Genomic DNA, 21832 nt, shown 5'->3' with positions numbered 1-21832 from the left:
TGTAGCCCTAGCTGTCCTGGAACTTGTTCTATAGATCAGGCTGCCTTAGAAATCAAAGGTCCACCTGCTTCTGCCTCCTGAATTCTGGAATTAAAGGCCTACACCACTACCACTTGGAACCTTTTTCCTTTTTTTTTTTTTTTTTTTAATGGCTTGTTTCTGTTAGTTTAATGGTATGGCCTAATAAATGTTTGTAATTAGGCTTAGAATTATTACAGTGATATTATCTAACCTGCTTTTACAATCATTAAAGACACAGATACCTGATGTGCTTTAGAATAGCCTATTTTCACTTGGGGCAAGGCAGCTATTACCTCCTAAGCTGTCTTCGTTTCTATCCCAGCCTTCATCCCATGCCATCCCATGGTTCTAATAATATCTATTTGATTTACTTCCCGTTCATAATCCCAAAATACTTGCTAAGGTTGTTCATTTTGGCCATCTCTTTCCATGTGTGGAACTTCAGAGTCCTTCCTCTGGGCCCACGTGGCTCTTTTCTGTTCTATGGTGGTTCTCCTCCTTCCCCCTCCTCTGTCAAGTCTACTTCTCTCTCCCAAGATTCTCTCTGCTCACAGACCATGAGCGTGTTGATGACATCTGCCTTCTCTGGAACTGACTCAGTGGTCAGAGGGAGCTAGATGACAGCATAGGGGTCAAGCTTGCTTCTCCAGGGGTTGCTCTTGCTGAGGTTGCCTTGGGCTGTGGAAGGCGGGTGATGTGCAGCTAGCTCTTCTTCGTGTTTCTCTGGATGCCTTTCAGCACTGCCTTCTTGGCTTTCGGTGGCCTTGGCTTCAGCTCTGGGAGGGCCAGGGCCTACCTTCTTTGCTTTTGGTGCTTTCTTGGCAAGAAAGCCACTTTATTCTTACAGATAAACAGTCCCGGGAAGTCCACATATTATAAACTGTTTGCTGTTTAATTATATGGCTTACCAAAACAGGAAGCATTGGCTTAACATTCCAAGGGTTCTGGTGTAAATGTCGCAGATGATTAGGATGTTTGTGTTGCCTGAGACTCATGTCATAATCAGCCATTCCCCAGGGAATAACACTCTTCTAAATGCGCATATGTGTGTTTGAGGGTAAGGGACCCCATCTCTGGAACTTTCCTTCTAGTTTCCTGAAGGCTGGCGGAGCGGTGATCGACTCACTTACATGGCATCAGTAAGTACTCAGTTATTAACTTGTTTGTTTGTTACCCCCTCATGCCCCAGTGAACTACAGCTCCTTCTGCTCACCCTGAGTAAAGTGGGCAGTCTTGCTGAAGCTGGTCCTGGAAAATCATTCCATCATACTCACACACCGTCTGAAGACCCCTCCCCACGCCCACGCCCACGCCCACGCCCCGCCCCCACTGTGGCCAACAATCCCCAGGCGGGGAGGGAACCCCCATAGCATCTCTCCAGCCCCAAGAATAAGAATTCTTAATGCTTAGTAAGTAATTCCAGTTGCACTTATTGTCAGTTTCCAAGAAGTTATTTTTCCTTGGCTGTTGATTAACTTTTAAAAGTTCAAGTAATAAAAAGGCAGCATCTCGAATGTCATTGTACAAGAATTTTAATACTAAAAAAACCAAAATATAATGTTGTTTTAAATAATGTGGTAGTTTCTACAAAGATTGAGGTACACGGCCAACAGAACCATGAGTTACAAAAGCAGGGAAGACCAGTTACTTGCCGAAGAGCAGGGAACCCCGAGCACCTGTGTTTTGCCTGTTTCATCTTAAGGTGAAAGAACTGATTCATAGTTACTTGGATTAAATAGTCCCTTCCCCACATTAGTTCCTCCTGGCAGAACTTCTGCCTTTTTGAAATAATGATGATGAGAAAGGGTAAGTTAAAAAAAAAATAAGGTTCAGAACTGACTTAACAGCAGAGAATGATCTGTGATTTTTTTTTTCTGAATAATTTAGCTACTACTTGAATGGACGCATTGCTACCAAAGAAGATTTTCTGAGCTCTGATGTGCTGGACACTTTTATTCCATCTGTGCGAAAAATTCTAAAGGTAATGGTCTTTGTAAATCATGCCACACAAGTCTGTTATATGGTCTAGTGATGTCTATGGATATATGTATTGACATGTTTTTTTCTAATTTTAACAGGTAAGCATTATGTCTTCTTCCTTGGTTTCCTCTTTAGCATTGGGCCTTATTTACTTGTGGTAGTTAGAAATTAAAGTACTTCCAATGGCCTTTCAGTAGAATTAACTATTATGGGACATATTTCTTTATATGTAGGCCCATAGAAAATTATGGGGAAAATGTATGGGATCATAAACATACTTGTAACTAATAGGATAGATGGCTTTGGAGATGCAGGGCTTCGCACACTGTTCACATCCAGCATTCGGGTGGTTTGCTTGTTTGCAGTGACCGTGGAATCGTTCTTGTTCCCCAGGTGACTAAGGAGCTGAGACCTGGCAAGAAGGTCTGGTTGGGAGAGACAAGCTCAGCCTACGGCGGTGGGGCACCCTTGCTGTCCAACACCTTTGCAGCTGGCTTTATGTGAGTGATGCTGCACATTCCAGCTCTTTCCCACCCACCAATATCAGCCAAACCCACATCAAACGCACCTTCTGAGACAGAGCCCTAACATTTTGTGCCAGGACTTAGAGAAAAAAAGTAGTTTTCTGAGGCCAGCCTGGTCTATAAAGTGAGTCCAGGACAGCCAAGGCTGCACAGAGAAAACATGTCTCAAAAAAAAAAAAAAAAAAAAAAAAAAAAAGAAAGAAAGAAAGAAAGAAAAAGAAAAAATTTTCCAAGCTGGAGAAATGGCTTAGTGGCTAAGAACATTTAGAGGACTGGGGTTCAAGTCCCAGCACAAACATGGTGGCTCACAACCATTTGTAACTCCAGTTTCAGGAGAGCTTGTGCCCCCTACAGTCCCCACGGGCACCAGGCATACACATAGTCAACAGACATACATGCAGGCAAAATGCTCATACACTCAAACTAAAGTGGTTTGCTGACCCTTGTTGGACATCTTTAATTGGTGTCCCCAATCAACCATTGCAAGCTAGAATAATTTTTTTATCAAGTCTGGCTGGGCATGAAGGCACACATTTGTAATTCTAGTTTCCTAGGAAGCTGGGGCAGGGGAATTTCAAGTTCAAGATCTGATTGGGCTCCAGGGTGAGTTCAAGGCGAGGCTGGACAACTAAGTAAGATATTGTCTCAAAATATAAAAGTAAAATGAGACCTAATGATCTAACACAGTGATTGAGCACTTGCCTAGAGTGTTCACAGGCCCAAGTTACCCACAGTTATGATGATGATGAAGAAGAAGAAGAAGAAGAAGAAGAAGAAGAAGAAGAAGAAGAAGAAGAAGAAGAAGAAGAAGAAGAAGAAGAAGAAGACGACGACAACGACAAAGGGAAGAAAGAACTATTTTGCTTTAAAAATAGGCCAAAGTAGCCAGGTGTGGTGGCACATGCCTTTAATCCCAACACTCAGGAAACAGAGACAGGCGGGTCTCCGTGAGTTCAAGGCCAGCCTGGTCTACAAAGTGAGTCTCAGACAGCCAGGACTATAAGAGAAACCTTGTCTCAAAAACAAACAAACAAACAAACAAATAAACAAAGTATTTGGGTTAATTACCTTTCTGCCGGCTGTGAAAAATACCTGAGATACACAGAGGAAGTTTTATTCTGCCTCACTTTTGGAAGCTTAAACCCCTTCCCCTGGTCCTGTTGTCTTTGGGCCTATGAGGCAGATTATTATGGCAGAAGGATGTGGTAGTGGAAACCTCATACCTCAGGGATCCAGGAAGGCCTGATACCCTTCCCCCCAAGGACCTGCTTAGGCCCTCCTGCCTCACACAAGCACCATTAGCTGAGGCCAAGCTTCAACACAGCAGCCTTTGGAGGCCATCTAAGGTCCAAACTGTGACAGAATCCTTTTCCACCGGTAGTGGCTTACCTGTAATCCCAGCACTTGGGAGCCCACAGCAGGAGGAACCCCTGTGGATAAAGAAAGGAGAGAGAATAGGAAAGAAAGGTGTGTGTGGTGGGGGGAGGGGATAAAGATATGAATTTACCTGGAGCTCTGAGGATGTGTAGTGTGTAAGAGCTGTATTGCAGATTCTCAAGAAGTTTAGATCTAAAATACGCGTGTCACACTCAGAGGGTGGCCTGTGGACTTCAGGACTGGCTGTGATGCCTCATTATCCACTACACAAACCTGGTTACGTTAGATCAAGAAGCTTATATACAGCACCTCACGGTCTCCCTGCTCTTCACTCTGTAGCCCCCATAGACCTCCCCCTCCTCCCGACCCCCACCCAGGCTTCCGTTCTTATTCTTTCGCACCCCGCCCCCCATCCTCCCTGTTACAAATTAGAATGAAACACGAACCTTCAGTGTTTGTGTGGGCACAAGGAACTGAGAAAAAAAGGAAGAATGTGCCATTCGCTGAAGGTGTGTAGAGATGATTGTAGTGGTTGTGGTTCCCTGTGGCTTACGTTTGGACCACTGTTGACAGCTGCCTTCTCTCCATTCCCCTACCCACTGTGTGTGTGTGTGTGTGTGTGTGTGTGTGTGCTTTAGTCAGCTTTAGTCACCATCTCTCTCTCTTTTTTTTTAATACAGTACTCTGTCTGCATACCAGAAGAGAGCCCAGATCACATTATAAATGGTTGTGAACACTCACGTGGTTGCTGGGATTTGAACTCAGGACCTTTGGGAGACCAGACAGTGCTCTTAACCTCTGAGCCATCTCTCTAGCCCTAGTTACCATCTCATTTGATTGACTTATTTGTAATTAATGCCATTCTTGTGATTTCCTGTTAATTCCTCCCCTGTAGATGAACAAATCCATGTGTAATTAGAATGGAATGACTTTGTTTTCCAATCTAAAGACAGCTCATGTCACTCTGTCCCCAGGTGGCTGGACAAACTGGGGCTGTCAGCCCAGATGGGCATTGAGGTCGTGATGAGGCAAGTGTTCTTTGGAGCAGGCAACTACCACTTAGTGGATGAGACCTTCGAGCCCTTACCTGTAAGTAACCTCACTTTCCTGTGTCTGAGTAGAGGGGCATCTGCTCTGGGCTCAATACTAGCCTCCAACAGTCAGTCCCCTCAGTAAAGAGCTAAGCGTGCCTCAAGAAGCTTGGAGGACTGTTGCGGATCATCCTTTATTCTGTTTGTTTGGGTGTTTTTTGTTTTTTGAGACAGGGTTTTTCCGTGTAACCCTGGCTGTCCTGGACTCATTTTGCAGACCAGGCTCGCCTCAAACTCACAGCAATCCACCTGCCTCTGCTTCAGCCTCCCTGAGTGCTGGGATTACAGGCGTGCGCCATTGCCCCTACTAAGGATCACTTTTAAAAATATTGTTCACACAAAGTGAGTCCAGGATGGCCAAGGCTACACAGAGAAACCCTGTCTCAAAAAAAAAAAAAAAAAAATAAGAAGAATAGGAAAAAAAATAAAAATATTGTTCACTTGGAGTATGGCATGCAATTTTTTTATTTGTTTTGCTTTTTGTTTGTTTTGTTTTGTTTGTTTTTGTTTTTGTTTTGAAACAAGGTTTCTCTATATAACAGCTCTGGCTGTCCTGGAACTCTCTCTGTAGACCAAGCTGGCCTCAAACTCATGGAACTCCACCTGCTTCTGCCTCCCAAGTGCTGGCATTAAAGGCATGCGCCACCACCGCCTGGCCTATGGTTTGCATTTTATTTTAAAATTTGAATGAACATTTGCAAAGCAAGTCAAAGCTAAAATCCCTATTACAGGACTGGGAGGATGGCTACTGAGGTGAAGGTGTTTATTGCATTCTTGGTTTTGTTCTGGTTTGGTTTTTGGCTTTTTGAAACAAGAACTCTTTATTATGTAGCTCTGGCTGTCCTGGAACTCACTATGTAGCCCAGGCTGGCCAATAAACCAACAGAAATCCACCTGCCTCTGCCTCCCAAGAGCTGGGATTAAAGGCGTGCACCACCACACTCGGCACCCTTTCTATACTCTGAGTTCTTAGAAACTATGCAAAGCCCGGGACAATAGTGTTCTTCTCATATGAGGAGATGGGAGGTAGAGACAGGAGAATTCCTACAAGTTTTGAGGCCAGATATTTTGGTGTATCCAGCAACAAGCAGAGAGACCTTCACTGACCTTTATATAAACTCTATGGCCACACATGCACCTGCATTCACACATACCTACTCTAACACACACACACACACACACACACACACACACACACACACACACACAGGGGAAATGCTATCCTAGCTACTAGCAAAGGTTCAAAGTTTTTTATGGCATATGGGTGTGATGATTCTTGCCAATAAATCCCACAGTTGAAAGGCTGAGGCAGGAGAATTGCCAGGAATTCAAGGCACAGTATGCCCAGCCTGGGCTACAGAGTGAGACTCTGTCTCAACAACAGCAAATCATGTGATAAAGTCATAGACGCTGTCTAACTTTACAACATGCCAGAGTCATGTATTTGTTTTAAAACACCATCCTAAGAATTAACTATTTTATTCATAATCTTCAGGGTATGGGCCAGTATGTTGGTACATGTCTTTAATCCCAGCAAGCAGAGGCAAGCAGATATCTATGATTTTGAGGCCAGCCAGTACTCTGTAGTGAGTTCTAGTCCAATAAAGGGCTACATAGTGAGACTCTATCTCCAAAAAAAATTTAAAAAAGAAAAATATATATGTATGTATGTACATATATGGTAATCTTCAAGATAACATTAATAAAATTTCATTTATACCCTATCTCATATGATATTTGATGCTAAGTGAGGAAATTTAAACTTTTATCCAAAGTTCTACCTTGCGTATGTGTATATATGTGTAAGAGTGTGTATGAGCATTATCAGAGAGTGTGTGATGACTGTGTGCTTGTGTGTGTGTTTGCCTAAGAAATATGACCTTGACTCTCTTAGTCTATATCAGTGGAAGCCAGGTGTGGGGTGCATACCTGTGATCCTCGTTGGGGGGGTAAAAGTAGAAAATCAAGGGCAGCCTCAGCTACAAAGTGAGTTTAAAGCCAGCCTGGGTTACATGATCCTGTCTTTCAAACATGGAAAATAAATAAATAAACATATAAAATGACATTTGAAGATTGATTTTTCTAAGGATAGTTTAATGGTACATTTTTTAAAAAATGTTTTTAAGCTGGGCATGGTGGCGCACATCTTTAATCCCAGCACTCAGGAGGCAGAAGCAGGAGGATCTCTGTGAGTTCGAGGCCAGCCTGGTCTACAAAGTGAGTCCAGGACAGCCAGGGCTATACAGAGAAACCCTGTCTGGAAAAAAAAAGTTTTTAATTTTTTATTTTATATGTATGGGTGTTTGCCTGCATTTATGTGTGTGCACCACTTTCACATCTAGTGATCTCAGAGACCAGAAGGCACTGCATCCCCCGAAATTGGAGTTAAAAACAGTTGTGAGCCACTGTGTGGCTTGGGATCTGAACCCAAGTCCTTTGGAAGAGCAGCCAGTTGCTCTTAAATGTTGAGCCATCTGTCCAGCCCCTTCTAAGAAGAATTCCTAAGAGAATGATTTGAATATATTTAGCCAATATTTCCATTTCCTTGTTGAAAATGTTAGGATAGTTGATTTATTTGGGTTAGAACCTATCCCATTCACTGGGGTCATAAACATCCCTGGGGTAATTGTCCCATGTTTGTAGCATAGCTGTTTAGTTGACACTGGTTTGTTAAAATATGAATAAGAAAGTAACCAGAGATCTATTTTCTCGTCCCTCACTCTGAATGAATTAGGATTACTGGCTGTCTCTTCTGTTCAAGAAACTGGTAGGTCCCAAGGTGCTAATGGCAAGAGCGAAAGGCCCAGAAGGAAGCAAACTTAGAGTTTATCTCCACTGCACAAATATCTACCAGTAAGTACAAAACACATCTTTTTCCAAACAACAGTTAGTTGATGAGCGTGACTTCCTTGCCCTCTGGCTATGTAATGGATCTGAACTGTAGTGTTTTTCTTTATCCTTTCTTTTTTGTCTTTATGATACCAGAATCTAACTTCAAAAACTTGCTAGAGCGGCTGGGATAGAGATCAGTGGGGAATGCTTGTGTGGAAGCGTGGGGGCCCTGAGTGCACTACCCAGCATTCCTGTAGAAAAAGCTGGCTGTGGCCATGGATGCCTGTAATCACAGCATTGGGAAGGCAGGGACAAAGTCATCCCCAGAGGCTCCTGATTGGCCAGTCTACCTGAATTGGTGAGCCCCAAGCCAATGAGAGACCTTGCCTCAAAAAGAAAGAAAGAAAATATGGAGAGTAACTGAGGAAACATCTAATGTCAGTCTCTAGCCTCCATACACATAAGCACACATTTGCCCTTCTGTGCTTATGCACAAGGACACACAACACACACACACATGCAGTACATATATGCAGGCAGAATGCTCATATGCATAAGTAAGAATAAGCTTTTTTTTTGCTTTGTTTTTGTTTTTTCGAGACAAGGTTTCTCTGTGTAGCCTTGACTGTCCTGGACTCGCTTTGTAGACCAGGCTGGCCTTGAACCCACAGAGATCCACCTGCCTCTGCCTCCCCGAGTGCTGGGATTAAAGGCGTGCGCCACTACTGCCCGGCTCAAGAATAAGCTTTTTAAAAATTTTTTAAAAAGAAAACAAAAACAAAAAACAAACAAACAAACAAACAACAAAAAAAACCAAGCCAGGCAGTGGTAGCACACACCTTTAATCCCAGGACTCAGGAGGCAGAAGCAGGTGAATCCTTGAGTTTGAGACCAGCCTGGTCTGCTGAGCAAGTTCCAGGCAGCCAGGGCTACACAGAGAAACCATGTCTCAAAAAACCAAATAAATATATAAGATTAAAAGAAAAACAAAAGAAGTTGCTTAAGCATAGGCATTTGTGACCCAGGAAAGATTTACATAAGGACTTTAATTGTTAACGTTTATAATGAAAATATCCTGAATTTTATTTGGGATGGATGCAGTGAAAATATCAGCACATTCAGATGAACAATTGATTCCTTAAGGGAGCATGAGTTTTAATCGGTCATGGCGATAGGCTAAAACTAGCCCGAAAAGCTTCTTAGCATTTTCCATTTCTGGTGACTGGGGATCATCTGCATAGTGAAGGCCATGGTATAAAGTAGGACATCGTTTAAGTGGACAAATTCTGAAAAAGTCAGCAGATTTAGTTTTTGTTTGTTTTGTTTTCTATGGAGTAGGGTCTCAACAGGTAGTCTTGACAGGCTCAGGAATTTGCTATGTAAACGAGGCTGGGCCTTGAACAATGTATGTTTCTTTTTGTGACTTTGCCCTGGAACTTGCTCTGTGAACCAGGCTGGCCTTGAACTCACAGAAACCCACCTGCCTCTGCCTCCTGAGTGCTGGCATTAAAGGCATGTGCTACCGTCCAGCTTCGTAGGCTTGGCCTTGAATTCAGATCTGCCTGCCCCTGACCCCCACCTGCTCTGAGTAAAGGCATACACCACCACACCTGGCCTTTGTTTGTTTTAATTACTTTTTTTACTTTGTGTGATTATTATATTTTGTGTGTTTTGTAGATGTGCGTGTTCATATATGTGCATGCGTGTAGAAGTCAGCAGTCTCAGGGATCATCTATCTTTTGTTAGAGACAGGGCATCTCATTGGCCTGGAACTTTTCCAGGTTCGCTACTATCTGGCCAGCAAGCTCTAGAGGCTCACGTGTCTGTACTTCCCTCCTCGCCATCACTAGAATGACAGACACAAGCTACTGTGTCCAGCTTTTTGGAAATTGAGTAAGCATTCTACCAGCTTACCCATCTCTCTGGCCCTGTTCCAGTCTTATTTAAAATAATTATATATATACACATATAATACATATATTCACACATATACATATATAGATAGATAGATAGATAGATAGATAGATAGATAGATAGATAGATAGATACAGATACAGTGTTGGCCTGTAAATGTCTGTGTACTTGTGTACCTAGTACCCTTGGAGGCCAGAGGAAGGTATTGGATCTCCTGAAACTGGAGTTATAACAGCTGTGAACAGCCATGTTATGGGAACTGAACCCTGGTCCTCTAGAAGAGCAGCCGGTGCTCTAGCCAGCCTCCTGTTTAGTCTTTCCATAAAACTAAGAAAGCTCCTGTTTATACAGCTCATAACTTGAATTCACACGAATAGATCTTATTATCATTAAGCCTTCTGGTATATAACAATACGCGCTCTGGCTGTGGCCCTCTGGAGCTCAGCGTGGCAAAGGCACAAAGCTCTCAGTGCTCTGTCGCTGGAGGTCGTGATGTGAAGAGCAGTGCTTCGTGTTCTCAGAGTAGGGTCACATGATCAGCCTAACATCATCCTAGAAAAGGATGATAAAAGGTCCATTATAAACACAGGTACTCAGTATGTCTGACTGCATGGATGCTCGAGTTCTTCATTGTATAAACGAGAGAAATGTGTTACTGAATTAACCTGTTTGCTTTTAGCCCAAAATATCAGGAAGGAGATTTAACTCTGTATGTCTTGAACCTCCATAATGTCACCAAACACTTGAAGCTGCCATCTCAGTTCTTTCACAAGCCAGTGGATAAATACCTCCTCAGACCTCTCGGACCTGACGGATTACTTTCCAAGTGAGTATGTTTTCATGTTGACTGCAAGCTTTATGTAGGTTTGTTAGCATTTATTAGAATAGAAAGGGGCTTTTTTGTTGTTGTTATTTAGGGAAAAAGGGCAACTGTTATGTTCTAAGATTTTTTTTTTTATTTCAGAAATTCTACATATGAATACCAATTTATACAAGTGTAATCCATGGAAGAGTCCAATGTAGAAGGATATGAACCCAAACTAGTAGTTAGCTTAGAAGAAAATCTGTAATCCCAAATATCTTCACATATCAAGAGCCATTCAGTGTAGATTTTTATAATTTAAAATAATTTTTTTCCACACAACAAAGCTTTCTTCATCCTCAGCAGCTAGAGACAAGCTCACTGGTGCCTCACGTGAGAACGTTGTCATCTTGAGCTTCTGCCAGGTCTCTCTCAATGCCTTTCAGCTCATCCAGTCTCTTCTTTTCCTCTGCTGCTCCTCCCCTCTCCTCCTCTGCCCTGGAGTTTTAGGTAACTGTAGTAATTGTAGCGTTTGGCGCTGTAGGCCATTCTGAGGACCAGGGCGGAGTGTCAGCAGTACTTGATGAGCAGAGAGACTTAACCAGGGCCACCATCTTGTCCGTGGCCTTCACGCCCTAGTTAAAACAGTTTTTAAATTTAAATATATTTTGATCATATTCTTCCCCTCCCTCAAGTCCTTCCAGGTCCTTTCCCCTTCCTACACACTCAACTTTAAGTTCTTTCTAAAAACAAAACAAAAGAAAAAACTAAAAACAAACAAACAACAACAACCGAAAACCCAATACAACAACCCCCGCAAAACAACAACAACAACAAAAAGAAACAAAATGAAATGAAACCACATCCAAAAAAAGATAAGCAAAAAAACACCAAACTGTAACCAAATGAACCTACACAAAAAAGCTATGGAGTCATTCATTATAATTTGTCTCCTGCCCTGGGGAGGTTGATGTGTCTCTCTATTGGAGAAAGCTGTTCAGCTGTTAACCTTTACCCTAGTGGCATTCATTCAATCATTCATTCATTCATTCGTTTTTTAAAAAATAAAACAAAATAGCCAGGAGTGGTGGCACATGTTTTTAATCCCAGCACTCTGGAGGCAGAGGTGAGTGGATCTCTACGAGTTCAAGGCCAGCCTGGTCTACAAAGTGAGTTCCAGGACAGCCAAGGCTACACAGAGAAAAACCCTATCTCAAAAAAAAAAAAAAAAAAAAAAAAAAGCAAGAAATATATATGTGTATATATGTATATATACAGTGTGTATATATAGCAAAAATATATAACAAAATAAGATATAAGATAAAATAAAAATTATCACATCAAAGTTGGACAAGGCAAACCAATAGAAGGAAAAGAGCCCCAAAGAAGGCACAAGAAACAGAGACCCACTCATTCTCACATTCAGAAGCCCCGTGTAACCACGAAACTGCCGGCCATCCTATATACGCAGAGGACCTGGTGCCGATCTGCACAGGCCCTGTGCATTCATAGGAGCTTCGCTCATGTGGATTCAGGCCTTGCTTTCTTGCTGTCCACCACCCCTCTGGCTCTTAAACTCTTTGCTCCTTCTCTTGTGTGAGATTCTCTGAGCTCTGAGGGGCGGAGGGGAGGGATTTGATGATGACATCCCCATTAGGGCTGAGTCTCCCAAGGTCTCTCACTCTCTGTGTAATGTCTGGCTGTGGGCTCTATAGGTGTTCCCATCTGCTTCAGGAGGAAGCTTCTCGGATGATGGCTGAGCAAGGCTCTGATCTATGAGTAGAGCAGAATATCACTAAGAGTTGTTTTATAGACAGCCATGGTGGCACACGCCTGTCATCCCAGCACTCTGGGAGGCAGAGGCAGGCAGATCTCAGTGAGTTAGAGGCCAGCCTGGTCTACAAAGTGAGTCTAGGACAGCCAAGGCTACACAGGAAATCCCTGTCTTGAAAAAAACAAAAAACTGAAGAAAGACCCCAAGGCAGTATGCAAAAGCAAAGAGCATTTATTTTATTTTATTTTTTTAATTCCAGCATGCTGGGATCACCTCTCTCCTCTAGAGGGCAACCCCGAAATTAGCACACATGCTCAATTTATAGACAGAGGGATTTGTGACAAACTTCAATTGATTGGTCAAAGTATATGATTGGTTACTGGGGACTTTTGACTCATTGGGATTCTGGCTCCTACTCCGGTGTTGGCCTTTAATTTGATTGGATAGAGCCAGCTGTGTTCTTTACCAAGGCCATGAAAGTCATTTTAACCTGTAAGCTGATTAGTTGCCCATGAGCTGCCCATGAGTTGTGTTTTTTTCCAGGAATTGTTAGAAACTTGACCTGGTTAGTCAGAGTGAAAACCTGAAGCCTGTCATGGAGTTGGTCTAGCCAAGCAAACTGGGGTCCCTGGGGGAAGGTCTCCTCATTATTTTTCTTTTCTTTTCTTTTCTTTTTTTTATTTTCAAAACAGGGTTCCTCTGTTTGGCCTTGGCTGTCCTGGACTCACTTTGTAGACCAAGCTGGCCTTGAACTCACAGCGATCTGCCTGCCTCTGCCTCCCTGAGTGCTGGGATTAAAGGCATGCGCCACCATGCCCGGCAGTTGTTGGTTGGTTACTCCAACAACTTCACGTGCCACTATTGTTCTAGCATGTCTTGTTTTGTTTTGTTTATTTCCTTGTTTTTTGCCTTTTTTTTTTTTTTTTTTTTTGAGACAGGGTTTCTATGCATAGTCCTGGCTGTCCTGGCTGTCCTGGCCTCTCTTTGTAGACCAGGCTAGTCTCGAACTCACAGAGAACCACCTGCCTCTGCATCCCAAGTGGTGGGATTACAGGCATGCACCACCACTGCCCGGCTTGCCCTAGCATGTCTTACAGGCAGGACACCACTGTAGATAAAGGGCGATTTGTGGCCGGGTTGCTATTTATAGTGTGTGGAGTACCTTCGGCATTTAGATTCTTTGTTCTGAAAAGATGCTGCTCTTGGTGACAGCCCCTGGTGCTGGACCACCCATCTGATCTAGTCAGGGTATGTGGGTAGAATAAAACACCACACAGAGCTGGGTGGGGTTCTCCTGCACCATTGAAGCAGCTGCCCCCTCCCCTGCTAGAGTAAGAAAAAAATGGCTGGAAATGCTTCCAGATAAATTATTTGAATTGTTGCTAAATATGTTTTGTGTGTGCTTTCCTGGGTGCAGAGGTCAAAGGGTAGCATGCAGAGGTCAGTTCTGTGCTTCCGCTGTGTGGATCTGACTCCTCAGAGCCAGGCTGTCAGGCCTGCCCAGGCTCCTCAGCTCTGCCAAACCTGTTACTTACTAATTCCGTGAACCTTCATCTCACCTGCAGCGTAACAGACTTGTCTTCTGTTTTTTTCATCTTCCTCTTTCTGTTTTCAAAACAGAAAACAAGTTGCTTCTCTGAGATAAACACTAGCCCCTCACGGCTGAACCCACCCGAACACGCATCCTTGGAGCACACTTGTACGTGCAGCCCATTAAACACAACAGCGAGAGCTCAGAGAGTCTTGCTGTGTTCCTGTCTTACACAGCACTATTAATTCACAGTAATCAGATTTACCTTCAAGGTGCCAAAGCACTAACATCGAATCCAGGACTTCGGTAGGCATTCTCAAATGGTCCTTCGTAGCCAGGAGTGGTGGCTCATGCCTTTAATCCCAGCCCTTGGGAGGCAGAGGCAGGTGGATCTTTGTGAGTTCGAGGCCAGCGTGGTCTATAAAGTGAGTCCAGGACAGCCAAGGCTACACAGAGAAATTCTGTCTCGAACCCCGCCCCCCACTGCCAAAAAAAAAGGTCCTTTCTTCATTTTGTACTGAGCACTTTTCCTACCACCATTCAGAGATATTTTTTTCAAGGCCTATTTTTGCTTGTGGTTTCCTAAAGATGGTCATATTCCCCGCCACACACACACACACACACACACACACACACACCTCATCCAAAATTTGATGTGATGTGTAACAGTGAAAATAAAACCAAAGCCTGTGGTCCTCAGAATAGACTTGGCAGCCCCTGGCACAACTGTGGCATGTCGTTAGAATGTCTTGAGTTGTGGGACTCTGTGCTGAGCAACTAACAAGGGTTGTGCGGAACCTGGCCTCTACCCACGGATTCTAAGAACGGGAGGAGAAGCAGGACGCGGTGGCGCACATCTTTAGTCCCAGCACTCAGCAGGCAAGGCAGACGGATCTCTGTGAGTTCAAAGCCAGCGTGATCTACATAGTGAGCTCCAGGCTAGCCAGGGCTACAGAGACCCTGTCAAAAAAGAAAGAAAAACACAAGAGAATGCCACATGGAAACAAAATAAAAGTAGAGGATTATAAATACATGCATCGATGACCTCATGCCATAGAATCCTGTGTGTCCATTAGCGCAATGTAGTGGATGGGTATTGTATGACATGAACAAACATGTATTAAAGGAAAAGGAAGTTTTAAGAAAATACACACAGTATATCTATTTTTTGTTCGAATAAAATGTGCTTATATAAATAGATGGAATAAATAGGTCATTATTAAAAGTAAGATGATGTGATAGATTACTTTTGTCTTAGGGGTTTTTGAGATAGGGTTTCCCGTAGCCTTGAATATGCTGTGTAGTCAAAGTTGACTTTGAACTTCTGACTCCATCCTCCTGAGACTAGGATTACAGGCCTGGCTTGTTATGTACTTTTGTATACTAAAAATGGTGATATATAATATTTCCTTTCTTTCTTTTCTTTCTCTTTGTTTTTCAAGACAGGGATTCTCTATGTAGTCTTGGCTGTCCTGGACACTTTGTAGACCAGGCTGGCCTCGAACTCACATATATCCACCTGCCTCTGCCTCCCGAGTGCTGGGATTACAGGTGGGTGCCATCATGCCTGGCTGATAAATAGTATTTTCACAGCGCTTATTGTGTGCAGGCATAGTGATGAGTGCCGTGCACGTGTCACATGTATACTGTATATGGCATAAAAATAACTCATTAATCCTGTCAGTTTTTAGTAATAACAAAGAAAACACTTAAGAAAAGATAAAGTACCTGGGTGTAGTGAACATAGGTAGATCACTTAGAAGTCTGAGGCTAGCCTGGGTTACATAGTAAGTTCCAGCCTGAGCTAATGTGTATGACTCTGACTCAGAAAACAAGATAAATATAGGTATATCATGTGTACATGTTTCTGTAAAAGGCCAGATGGTAATACTGCAGGCCCAGCAGTATGGTCGCTAGTCCAGTTATTTTCTCTCCCACTGTAGCTTTAAGTTTGTCTTCATCAAACACCTAAGCTCACCTTGTGTTGAAATACAAATTATATAATTCAAGCTACCATAAAAATCCTCCTTGGTCTAACATTATTTCACAGGTTTTGGTGGCTCCCAGTGCATGTGCAACCTGCCTGACTCAAGTGTGTCTTTCCTCCCTGTAGATCTGTCCAACTGAATGGTCAAACCCTGAAGATGGTGGATGACCAGACTTTGCCAGCTTTAACAGAAAAACCTCTCCGCCCAGGAAGCTCACTAGGCATGCCTGCCTTTTCCTACGGGTTCTTTGTCATAAGAAATGCCAAAATCGCTGCTTGTCTATGAAAATAAAAGGCACACAGTGGCCCCGAGACAAAAGCAGTCAGGGTAGATTATTCCTAAGAGTAAAGCAAAACTGTAGTTGAGGGAGGCTGACTCATTGTCCAGCTACAGGGTCTCTGGAGGGCTGGGGCATGCCTCAGTGCCAGATCGAGTGTGGTAATGTCATCTAAGTAGAACACTGCAGGTGATGACCGTTAATGGCACCGTGTGCCAGGTAACACTTAGTGCTTTGCACTTATTGTTTTGGGGGTCATTAAAAATGTATGGGAATGCCTCCAATATGACCAAGAAGCAAATAAACGAAGGATATGACCTGATTTTGTTTTTTTTTTTAATCTTTGTTTTTATTTTATTATTAATATTTTGGTAAGGTTGTCAGATATGTCCTTCAGGAGCCTCTCTGTAGCTCCAGTGGGGAAAGGCTCATTACCAACAACTCACATTGTCTGTAAAAGACATCTGCTCACTCCCTGAGAGGAACTAAAATGAAGGGAATCGGCCTTTGTGCCTCTTCTCTTAATTCTTCAGGAGTCTGTGAGAGGGCAGATGGCTGGGTGGAGCAGTGTGAAACAAAGAAGAACAACAGCAAAAATAAAACAAAACTGTGCCAACAATTGAGGAGGGAAGAGATGACATAAAGTCTGCAAATGGCTGTAAAGGAGATGGCTGGTTGACTGAGAGAAACTGAAGGAAACACCCGACGTGTCATAACCATCCACTAGTGTTTACTTTTTCTATTCCATTAGTCCTTGCTGTGCTTGCGAAGCTTTGGCCCACGAGTAACAGGGACCTCTCAATGAGGACACTTACAACCCACATAAGTTGTTCAGGTGAGGTAGGGCCCAACAGCTGGGCACGTTACCAGGGGTCCATCTTCTTTCTCCTCTCTGTCCCCGTTGTCTGTCTGTAGTACTGGCTCCCTTCGTGGCCTGGTCACATGATGGCTGTAACTGGTCTACAGATTCATTGAGAGCTGGTAGGCACCAGAAGAAGAAGATGCGTGGTTTCTTCACAGACCTGAAGAGATCTTTCTCGGGGGCTCTTCCAGCAAGCCTTTCTTCAAGTCTCTGCAAGTCTTACTGGCTAGGAATAGGTCTATGGTCATTTCCCTAGGCACCATCCATCACCACTTGATAATTGTCTTCAGGCAATCTGCCTTTGGAGCAGAGAGATTTGGTGCAGTCCACAGCACTAGACACAGCACAGCCCTGTACTTTTGATCAAGTAATAAAATGTATTTATCTCCCCCAGGATTTTAATCCTCCTAAGGATTACAATCCTATATTTTTGTGCCTGCTATGAATATTATCTCAATTGAATTTGAGTATATTAATAAAGCTAGACCTTAAAATTTGTATGCTTCAATATTCTCAAATTTTTATACAAGCAGTTTTTATATTTTCACATTTGAAATAAACTAATTTTATAGCCTTAATTTGCATGTTTATTCTTCTAATAAATCTAAAGCTTTCAGGATCTTACATTGGAAAGTCTGGTTTTGATGGATAGGCGCTGTGGCTCACTGGGAAAAAAAAATGTTAGCCTAGCACAGACAGACAGCCCTGGGTTTTATCCTCAGCACTTCAAATGAATGGATGGATGGATAGATGGATGGATGGATGGATGCAAGCATCATTTTACTTAACCATTTTCTGTATAACTCCTCCCTATATTTGTTCATCCTTACCAACATTAAAGTACTTGACTCTGATGAAAAGGAATCATCAGGCATAAACATAATTTCCTACTTCAGTCACAAAGTCTTGACTTACCTACTTACTTTCCTTCTCACTCTTCCACCAAATAAACTCAATGCCTAAATTTTCACTTGTATAACTACAGCAACAGTTAAGTTGTTCATTCACCCTGACTTTTCCTCAAACTCTTTTAAGATTTATTTTGTATTATTATTATTTTTTTTATTATGGGGGGGGTTATACATGGGTGCAGGTGCCCTCAATGGACAGGAGCATCACATCCCCCTGGAGCTACAGTTGCAAATAGCTGTGAGCTGCCTGCCACATGTGACGGGAACTGAACTCAGGCCTTCTTCAAGAGCCGTGAGTGCTGTCAGCCACTGAGCCACCATTTCTCCACGCCCTGCTTGAAATACTTAAATGGCGTTCCGTTCGTTCATTTCTTACAGGCCCATAAGGTCCCTCAGTAACTGGCACCTGCCTTTTCATCAGCCCAGTCGCTTCTTCCATCAAATCTGTTCCCTGCACACACCAGGTGGCAGAGCTGAGCTGCGAGTGCTGTGTGCCTTCTGTCCCACGCCTTTGTGTGTGCTTGCCCTCTGCGCTGCTCTGAGCCTAACTCTCCTGTCTGGGTGACAAGTGTTCGTGGTTGTGAAGGCCCAGTCAGACAGTGAGCTCAACATCTCCTGTAGCATTCAAGGAGGGTTCTCTTTCCACACAACCTTCACGGTGACACTCACAAGCTATTTCAGCTGTATCCGTCTCACTTGAATTGATGCAAGAATTGGACACAGAATCTTAATCATCTTCGTATTTCCTGCGATCAGCAGACTGTCACAAATATCTTCCCAAATGACATAAAACAGCTTTTAAAAAAATGTAAAAGTATAGGCAACCCGAGTCGCATCCCTGGAACCCACATAACATTGCAAGAGGAGCCCTGACTCCACTTAGAACTGACGTGCATAAATGCAAGCTTCCATGCTGGCCTTCCCCTCACCACACACACACTAATAATAAACAAAAGTAGGCTGAGGTATTTTTATTTGAACACTCAAAAAAAATGTATGGTATTTGAACCCGGAGGTGGTATTGCTGATGTAAATTTAAGTTCCTGTATTTAAGAAGCTACAATTATGTTAAAGATTCTGCCAGGCTTGTTAATTAGAACTTCATGATTGTGGAGGGTCAGAATATTACGGATCCAAAATCAAAATTATCTTGGACTTTCTTTAGCTCCCTACTAATCGTTCATTGCTGACCTCCGTGTCTGCCCTAACATCTTTCCAACCATCACATGAGACCTTAATGGATCATGTAGGCCCACCAACCCAAAACTAAACATCGCAGGATGTCATCTACAGCCTACAGCAGACTTTCCCCCACTTTGCTGTAACTCACCTATTTGACACCCCCACAAATTCATTGAGCAAATTCCTTGATTGATTACCTTTGTTGTGTATTTTTACTTCTACATTAGAGCATGGTTTTCGGGTGCCATGGTCAGTCTTATCTGACTGAGAATAAACTCTTATATTCCCTGTGACATAAGAGCTGTGGCTTTGTGTTGACATACGTTGCCTCTTTAAAATATTTTGAACTGTACTTGACTATTTTGTTAAGACATGCCTCATTGGGTAAAGGTGCTTCCCACCAAGACTGAAGATCTGGGTTCAATCCCCTAGGGCCCACATATTTGACTTACACACACACACACACACACACACACACACACACACACACACACACACACACACACACACACACCTCACCTAAAAGCAAATAACTAAGCTTTGCATGTTGGCACATATTAATAATAAATAGATGTAACTTTTTTTTTCAAGACAGGATTTCTCTCTGTAGCCCTGGCTGTCCTGGAAATCACTTTGTAGACCAAGCTGCCCACAAACTCAGAGACCTACTTGCCCCTCCTCCCAAGTGCTGGGATTAAAGGCCTGCTCCACCACACCCAGCATATAAATAGAACTTTTTAAAAAGGACAGGTCTCACACAACCCAGGCTGGCCCCAAATTTTCTATGTAGCTAAGGATGACCTTAGTTCCTAATCCTGCCTCCACTTCCCAAGTGCTTGAATTACAAGCATGCGTCACCACACCCAGATAAGATATTTTTTTTAATTATTGAGGCAGCTGTACATGGTGGCACATGCCTTTTTAAAATCACAGCACTTAGGGAGGCAAAGTAGGTGGATCTCTGTGGGTTTGAGGATTCCAGGCTAACCAGAGCTACAAAGCCCAAACGGGCACTTAAAAAAAAATTTAGAGGCCTGTGGAATAAGAGGCATATGCAATACAAATTGCTGGTAAGCTAAGCTACTACTACTAACTGTGGATAGCTATATGAAACAGATAAGGCTATGTTAAGAACAGTGCTCCCAGTTGTGTTACTAAATATCAAATGTAATATTAAAATTTATTATTACACTTCTTAATATTAAAGCTTAGTATTACGTTCTGCTTAAGCTTTCTTAGGGGAAATGCTTGTCTGCCATGTTAGTGACCTGCCGGTTAGCTTTTTAATCTGCACCCTCTCTGATTGTTCCAATGATTTTCATCACTTATTTTCCCCTTGTGGTTCACAACAGCTCCACAAAAATAATAATTTCCAAGTCCAGGGATGAAACTTGTCAGGACATAGGATTTTTGAAACCATTTTGTATTTTGTTTTTAAAAAGCATTTACTACCCGTATTTACTTATTTCGTGTGCACAGGGGCCCAATGGAAGGCCATGAACCTTGTGTCACAACGACAAGATGTTGAATGCCTGTGTGGGGTTACCAGAGCACGGCAGAGAGCTGGGAGTGGCTCCTGAGTCCCTGCCTCACGCTCCTAACTCTTCTTTGGGCTTTGGTACTCTTCCGCCTTTACAATGTGCACACCACCACCGCTGGACGAGGTGATGAAATTGGGCTTGGGGGGGGGGGGGTTGCGAGGGAGGGTGTCAACAAATTGATGACTTTAAAATACATTTTTCAAATTAAATAATCAAGCAAATATTTAAAAATTTAGCTTTATCATCTTTCCCCTCTAAAATAGAAAGCACTCACAAAAGCTTTTTAAATTGTAAATATTGCAATGGGAAGTCCAGGAAAATGGAAATAGCATGCAAGTGTGAAGACGCTTTATGGTGGGCTTGGTGGGCACCTCGGCTACCTCAAAGAGTGCTTAAGAGGAAGAGAAAGAAAGGAAAAAAAAAAAAAAAAACAGCGTCGAGACAACTTTTTGAAAAAGAAAGGAGCATCAAACGCCACAAACTTAGCTAAAAGATCAAGGGACGACAAAGGCGGCGCTTCCCAGACTACAAAGAGGGCCAGCGCGCCCCTACTGCATTGCTCCTCAAGCGTCAGGCCAGCAACCTGTCGTAACACAGGTTATCACAGAATTCACTGCACAACTTAGTGTGGGACCGAAAACGATACACCGTCATCTAAAAACACCAAAGTCCAGATACGCGACTTACCCAGAGCCAGTCAGTGAGGGGTCAAGCGGGATTAACACATACCAGGTGCCTGGTACATATCAACATGCAAGGGCTGGCTACAATTAAGGGTGCCATAAAGTTCTTTCTTTCTTCTTCTTTTTTTTTTAATTTTTAAATTTTTTTATTTTTATGTTTTCTTTTTCGAAACACAGTTTCTCTGTATAGCCCGCTCTGTAAACCAGGCTGGCATCACTCAGAGACCGGCCTGCCTCTGCCTCTGGAGGGCCGGGATTAAAGGCGTTAGCCATCACCGTCAGGCAATGAAGTTGATCTGAGTCAAGCTGTTTGCATCCTTTTTGGCTGACCGTCAAGCTCTCTCACACACACACACACACACACACACACACACACACACACACACACACACACACACACACACACACACACACACACACACACACACACACACACACACACACACACACACACACACACACACACACACACACACACACACACACACACACACACACACACACACACACACACACACACACACACACACGCCTAACAGCCC

At 43.1% G+C, this 21832-nt stretch overlaps 1 protein-coding gene across 1 annotated transcript in view; it reads left to right on the top strand.

Annotated features, from left to right (window-relative positions):
- The window catches only part of Hpse (heparanase), a 35236-nt gene extending 19083 nt beyond the window's left edge, over positions 1 to 16153 (top strand). The window contains exons 6-12 of the mRNA XM_051170650.1: positions 1113 to 1160; positions 1909 to 2002; positions 2395 to 2501; positions 4877 to 4991; positions 7728 to 7846; positions 10419 to 10565; positions 15960 to 16153. Of these exons, the coding sequence (XP_051026607.1) occupies positions 1113 to 1160; positions 1909 to 2002; positions 2395 to 2501; positions 4877 to 4991; positions 7728 to 7846; positions 10419 to 10565; positions 15960 to 16119 (790 nt within the window). The 3' untranslated portion in view covers positions 16120 to 16153. The remainder of the gene's footprint in view (positions 1 to 1112; positions 1161 to 1908; positions 2003 to 2394; positions 2502 to 4876; positions 4992 to 7727; positions 7847 to 10418; positions 10566 to 15959) is intronic.
- The last annotated feature ends 5679 nt before the right edge of the window (positions 16154 to 21832 follow it).

Source organism: Acomys russatus, chromosome 28, assembly GCF_903995435.1.
Source record: "Acomys russatus chromosome 28, mAcoRus1.1, whole genome shotgun sequence".
Classification (NCBI taxonomy): Eukaryota; Metazoa; Chordata; class Mammalia; order Rodentia; family Muridae; genus Acomys; species Acomys russatus.
Note: the sequence above shows the minus strand (reverse complement) of the source record. Positions and strands in the feature narration are given on the sequence as shown.